The 6,840-nt window shown below is 21.3% G+C and overlaps 2 protein-coding genes across 5 annotated transcripts in view; one reads left to right on the top strand and one right to left on the bottom strand.

Moving 5' to 3' along the window:
• Positions 1 to 1,361, top strand: part of LOC102673455 (sialin-like) — a 9,974-nt gene extending 8,613 nt beyond the window's left edge. Inside the window, exon 5 of one of the 2 annotated variants that reach the window (XM_006614322.2) lies at positions 596 to 1,361. In XM_006614322.2, the coding sequence (XP_006614385.1) occupies positions 596 to 736 (141 nt within the window). In that variant the 3' untranslated portion in view covers positions 737 to 1,361. The remainder of the gene's footprint in view (positions 1 to 595) is intronic. The other variant, XM_006614323.2, reaches the window with a different exon arrangement.
• Positions 1,362 to 2,860: 1,499 nt separating this feature from the next.
• Positions 2,861 to 6,368, bottom strand: LOC102673680 (arginyl-tRNA--protein transferase 1). Of its 3 annotated transcripts, XM_031509783.1 has the most exons (9): positions 6,066 to 6,368; positions 5,722 to 5,848; positions 5,498 to 5,631; positions 4,911 to 5,335; positions 4,489 to 4,650; positions 4,029 to 4,184; positions 3,641 to 3,813; positions 3,315 to 3,576; positions 2,861 to 3,232 (listed from the first exon to the last, which is right to left on the bottom strand). In XM_031509783.1, the coding sequence occupies exons 1-9, from the start codon at positions 6,160 to 6,162 to the stop codon at positions 3,077 to 3,079; spliced, it is 1,692 nt and encodes a 563-aa protein (XP_031365643.1). In that variant the 5' UTR covers positions 6,163 to 6,368; the 3' UTR covers positions 2,861 to 3,076. The 3 variants fall into 3 exon arrangements, with proteins under 3 accessions (XP_031365643.1, XP_006614388.1, XP_006614389.1); XM_006614325.2 differs by lacking the exon at positions 4,029 to 4,184; XM_006614326.2 differs by lacking the exon at positions 4,489 to 4,650.
• Between the last annotated feature and the right edge of the window lie 472 nt (positions 6,369 to 6,840).

Below are 6,840 nucleotides of genomic sequence, written 5' to 3'. Positions count from 1 at the left end.
ATATATATATATATATGTGATCTGTAATTTTCGCATTCGTGCATAAAGTACTAATTAATATGTCAATATCAATAAACCAATCCGGTATATAAGAAATCGCATAAGTTAAACAGCAGATGGCCTTGCTAAGCTAATCTCATTCGCATCCATTCAGATTTTTACGGTGGTGACGACTTGTGGGTACATCTCGTCTCTATATTATCAAATTTTATAGTACGAGTTATACCTACTGGCCAATACTATTTACATCTATTCAGATACTCGTGGTGATGACGACTCGTGGGTACTACTCGTCTCTATATCATCAAATTTATAGTACGAGAAGTACCCACAAGACGCATCATCAGGTAATCCATCCATGCAACGCAGTAACATCTAATCGTACAGCATTTTATCGTTTTCCTGCATCTGTGTGGGTACGTGTGGTGTATTTTTTTTTTTGTATATAGCACATTAATCAACGCTTATGCTTATTATGAATGTTATTTTGTATTAATCTTATTATTATTTAAATTTGCTAAATGTGTTTATTCATTGAAAAATGATCTTGCAAATATTATACGTATATATAATTTGTCTTTTTAATTCCTTTTAGAATCCTATCGATAGATGGCAAACATTGTTCTGGATCGGTGCAGGGGTGTGCATATTTTGCATGATCGTCTTCTTATTCGGAGGAAGCGGAAACATTCAACCTTGGAACGAGGTTCGAGTAGATGAGGAGCCCGAAACTTAATTATATTTAAAACTTTTATTTTTATTTTTAACGTTAAATATTTCTGCGATAAAAAAAAGTTAAAATAAGTATTAATTTAAATTATAAATTACGTATGTTGAATTTTTATAAAATCATAATTTTACTTATATTTTTATCGTACTGACAAATAGATAGAACCATCGTGGATGCATAAGAAATATTATTGTAAATATTTTATAAATCTCTCGATGCAAATAGATAAGTTCTAGTAGAGAGAGAAAAAATAGCGCAAAATTTTATTAAAATTTCAAAAATTTGTATGAAATTATGCGAGAACGAAGTTCTTAAATTTTTTATACAATTTAGAATGTTATAGAATATAATCGAGTGTTTCTTTATTGAATAAATATATTTGAACCAAAGTTAATTCTCATCCGTCTTTCGTGTCAATTTCGTGACACATTTTTTTATGTAAAAAATAACGTTCTTCTGTTATTTATAAAAAATATTAATTTTTGTGATTTTTATTTTTTTAACATGAAATATATGTATCTTGTATTGTTAATAGTAAAATATGCAATAAAAGCAATGTGATACGAAATATATTTGTTACAAAAATGTTCTTTGTATGTTAATTTAATATAATTTAATAAATAAACTATATATTTAATAAATAAAAAATAAAAATAAATATAATTTAATTACAACGTATAATTTTTGTTTTGCCAAATCCATTGATGGCAAGATCTTTGTTTGTAAGGTTTTAATTGTTGTATGATAATTATGTATATTAAGTTGCATAATTTAAATTAATATTAATATAATTATTCATTTGTATATTGATATAAATTGAAAGAGAAAAAAATGTTATATATATTTTCTCTTCATTCTTTTTCATATGACAAAATTAAGAACAAAAATAAGATTGAAGCAATACAAAGTCGAATGCATGCAAATGAAATCTTCGAAAACTTCAAGTAACTTCTACTATATTATATATTTTTATTTTTGATAAAATAATTATTTTTTCATTTTATTGATTATTGATTATGTCAATTTGAGAAACATATTATTAAAATGAAGGATGGATGAGAGTTAAACATTGATTTCGTCACTTATAAAAAATATGTTTTAAATTAATGTTTAATTTCAATAAATAAAAAAAATATCTTATTTTAATAAAAATTTTAATAAAAATTCGAGGTAGTTTTATACGTGAATATAAGCAAAAAATATAGAATAAAAATTTTATCATTTAAATCCTTATTTTTGACAAAAATCTAAATTAAATATATAATTAAAAAATCGTGTAATCGATGGATTTCAAAATTTATTTTTTCGAAAGTTAATTTTTTTTAAATGAGAAAAATTTATTTTACTTGAAATACTTTTTGCTTATTTTCACATGTAAAATAACTATCTATTAATACTTTATTCGTTATTTAATTAAGAATAGCAATTTTAATTTAATATTTAAAAATTTTTCAAACTTATTTTAGTTAAAAAAGCGAAACCTCAAATAAAAAAATTTTATTGTCAATTTATTGTTTCGCATAAAATAATCCATTGTTAGATCACTAGTTACAAAATATTCTACATATAAAAATAATATTTATAAAATTGAAATATTGCATATTTCATATGCAATATTTTTTTTCAATTAATTTCAATACAAATAGATAAATTCTAATAGAGAAAAAATAGTAATTATTAAAATTTCAATGATTTAAAATATTATAACAATTTTAAAAAAAATGTTTTCTCTTAAATAAATATATTTTGAATCAAAGTTAAACATTGTTTGGTAAACATTTTTATTTTTTTTATTTATAGAAAATATATTTCAAATTAATATTCTAATTTTAATAAATAAAAGATATTATCAAAATTTTAATAAAATTTTTTATATATATTATAAATAAAATTTATATATCATTTATATATAAAAATAAAGTATTTATGCATGAAATTAAAATATTGCATATAAAGTATGCAATATTTTTTCAATCAATTTAACGTGCTGTACATTAATCAAACTTGAAATTATTATACAATTAAGATATTATTAATAATATTTAATTATTTTTCAATTTTGAAGAATATTAATAATTTATTTCTTTATATAAAATAACAAAGAGGAAAGGACAATAAATATTATATATGTACAGCACAAAGAATCATTTTTATTTGATAAGAATTTGTTAAGTTATTATACATTTATCATCACAAATACTTTATTCAAAAGTACTAATTTGATTAATTTTGATTATTAACTTTTTTTGTTAATTCATAATAATTTTCTTTTGATAAAACATAAAATTGTTCTTTATATATAAAATGAAATATATGAATTAAAATTTCTTACAGATTTGCAAGCATTTAATAACGATAAAGCAACAATCTCTGTGCACATTTCATTCCAACCAAATTAGCATATTCTTTAATCTCATTCTCCTCTTCTTGTGTTATTGTTTGGTGAACTTGTTTTGTATATATTTCATATGGCATTGCAGTTTGCTGATATAAAACTAGTATCTTAAGAAAAATAATATTTGTTAATAAAAATAAAATAAAAAAATTTTGTGATATGAAATATAAAAATAACCATATTTATTACCTTATGAATATCAACTATACCATCTTCATCAATAGCATTAACATCATCATTCAGTCTACTATATTTTTGTTTATCTAATTTTAATAAACATGGTTCTATATCAAACCACATATAAGTTTCAGGACATAATAGTTTTGATGGTTTCATTCGTGCTTTATACCGCATTTTGGGACATATATGTATATAAAATCCCATATAGTAATATTTCAAATCTTTTGCTATTTTGTTTAATTGTCTTGTCAAATAAACTTCTCGAAGGGAACTATATAAAATACAAAATGTTAATAATTTATTGCAAACACAAAGTAAAAAAGCTTTTTACCAACCTAAATGTTCCAAGTGATAGATGAGAATATGCCGGATCATAAAAAAAGTAAACGCTTGAAACGCAAGATGGTAAAATATCTATTACTCCAACTGCAATTAATTCATTATCTAACCAATATTGTTCATGAAATGAACCATATCCACTTGGTGGTCCGTCATCCGGAGTCCATGGCTTCAAAATTATAAACTCCTTATTTGTATATATTCTTTGTCCAAAGCAATGAAATTTTTAAATGGAAAGGAAGCAGTATTTAATAAAAACGATTATAACAATACCATACATAATTTTGTTTAACTTTTAAATATATTAATTAATAATGCGAAAGTGTTATTGTAAAAAATTAAATTATAAAATCAAATTGAGACCATCCTGAATACAAAGTGTACCTGTAAAGAACTTTTTACGAGGAAGTTGAAGAATGATTCATCATCTGATTCCTCTTCTGATTCACCATGAATAGTCATTTGATATTTTTTAAAGAGATTTGCACTTACTTTAAGAGTTTTAATAAACTCATCCGACATTGTTCTCACCAATTTTATCTGATGAATTTAAATATACAAATTATATGTAATAAAGAAATGTATAACATGCACTTTGCAAGAAAGTCCACTTTGCTCCAATTATTTATCACAATAATTTATTTATTTTTCAATATAATAATACTTTTTATAATTTTTTAAAATTAATATTTAATAATATTGTATAATTAATTAATACAATAATAATTATGTATGATATTATGTAAAAACAATAAAAAAATTATTATAATCTTATTTTGATAAATAAAAAAATTTAAAGATAACTGATCAGAATAACAGAAAACTATAGAAATTGTAAAATTACCTGTAAAGGTGATTTCACAAGAAATCTTGTATATTGCTTCTTTGTAACCTTTTCTGCTAAAACTCCATGTATTGTTGTTTGATATTTTTTATATATCTCATAAGATTGTTTTGAAGTGTTTAGGTATCCAGAGCTCATTGGTGAAGTTCTAACTAGTTTCAGCTAGTAAAAGTTAAATTTTACATAATTTTATCAAATCAAATTGAACTATAATGAAATGTTGCAACTAAATTGAATGAATAAAAAAATATGAAAAAAATAAAATTATTATTTAATTATTTTCCAATATATATATTTCCTACCTAATTTTTAAATATTAGATAAATTGGAGAAAAGAGGACCAACTTTTGTAAAAACCATTTTTATGCAATATTTATTTATATAATGGTGAAATATATAAAGAAGTAAATGTACCATCCTACCTGCAATCTATTATTTTCATTATATACTTCATCAAATAATTCCTCCAAACTTTTAACTTGATTCTCTTGCTTACTTTCTTTGAAAATAGCTTCTATTTCTTCTTGAGATTTTCCTTGTGCCATTAATTTATTTTGTTTTCGTTGTTTACGCAAAAATTTTGCTTTCATACAAGGAGTTTGAGGAGGATTCATTCCTGATTCTAAATTTTGGGAAGTATTATGGCTATCATCCTCAAGATTTGATATAACAGGTGTACTTTCAGAATTTTGTTTGATATTTAAATCGCATTTTTTCTTTCCTTTGTCTAATGTATTAGGTTGTAATCTTGCATTAATATCATCATTAATAAATTTTACATTCATATCAGAAATATTTTTACTAGCTTTTAGAAATTGTTTATCATGATTAGGAATTTCTTCAATATCTGCAATAAAGTATACACAAATTATTTTTAAACAACAATTATTTTTAAATAAAATAAATTAAATTAAATTATATTATTAATATTTACATTAATATAATATACATTAAAATAATTATATGAATTAATTATAATTATATTAATGAAAATTTTATATATCTTTACCTGTATTATCACGATAATCTCCTTCACATATATCCATAGTATCATTTTTATGTAACTCATTTTTTAAAAATTTTGCCATTCTTTTCAAAACTTTCTTTTGTGATTTAGAAATTTTAAATTCTAAAGCTTCACATCTATTATAGATATTTAAATATTTAACATTTGTTATTATTTCTCATATATAAAAATTAATTTTTAAAGCAATTAAAAATTATCAGTCTTACTTAATTGTATACATTGGACAACATGTTTGATCCATAGTAGATTTATAACAATAAGAACCACATCTTCTCCAACCTCTATCTATTAAAGCTTGATAGTCTTGAACAGTCAATATATGTGTGCCCATACCTAAAATGAATTACATTTAAGTATATAAAAAGTATTTTTTAAATAGTATAAATATAAATATATATCTAATAATATAATAAATATATGAAATTTAATAGGACAGGAACAAAAATTACATATGCTTAAAATAATCAGATATAACATAACCTTTTGACATAAGTATCAAATTTTCCATATACATGATAAAAATGATTTTAAAATAAAATTTAATACTTGCCATGACTGAAATTTGTATTTGGACTCTTACAATAACCACATCTATATTTGTCTTGTTCACCATAATACTCAACAATACTATACGATTGTCTCGCCATTTTTTCGCTATATTTATTCGTTTTATTATTATTGCATTGGTCACAACGATTCAATTATCAACAAAGATAATGCAATGTCTTTATTTATTATACCATATAAATTTTACATTAATGATATTGACAAAACATTATTACATATTTACAAATTCTCACTACTAAACAGGAAGTGCTACTGTCATCTTACTTTATTTTTGAATAAATTTGTATAAATATTATATTTTTTCATTGTTCGCACTTTTATTAAAACTTTATTAAATTTTTAAATAGTTTAAATTATAATTTGTATAATTTTATTTTAAAGAAATATTTATGGAAAATTAAATAGATAGAAATTTTTTATTATTTACAACTATGAAAATATATTTAATATATTTAAAAATGAACATATATATTTACACATTAATAAAGATATAAAACAAACATCATCTAATGTTCATTTTTTCATATAAAAAAGTGTATATAATTATATATTAAAATATAAAAATATAAATTTTATATAAACATAAAATAATAATATATATATATGGAATATGAAAATCTAAAAATTTTAAGTAACATATTCATTATTCATAAGCAAAAATTTTCATTATTCAACAAATTATTAATAAAAAAATATTGACTAATCAAATTGTGATAAAAAAAAACATCTTAGAACATTTTTAATAAATAAATGATAAA

This window comes from Apis dorsata, unplaced genomic scaffold (genome assembly GCF_000469605.1).
Source record: "Apis dorsata unplaced genomic scaffold, Apis dorsata 1.3 scaffold_174, whole genome shotgun sequence".
In the NCBI taxonomy this organism is placed as follows: Eukaryota; Metazoa; Arthropoda; class Insecta; order Hymenoptera; family Apidae; genus Apis; species Apis dorsata.
Note: the sequence above shows the minus strand (reverse complement) of the source record. Positions and strands in the feature narration are given on the sequence as shown.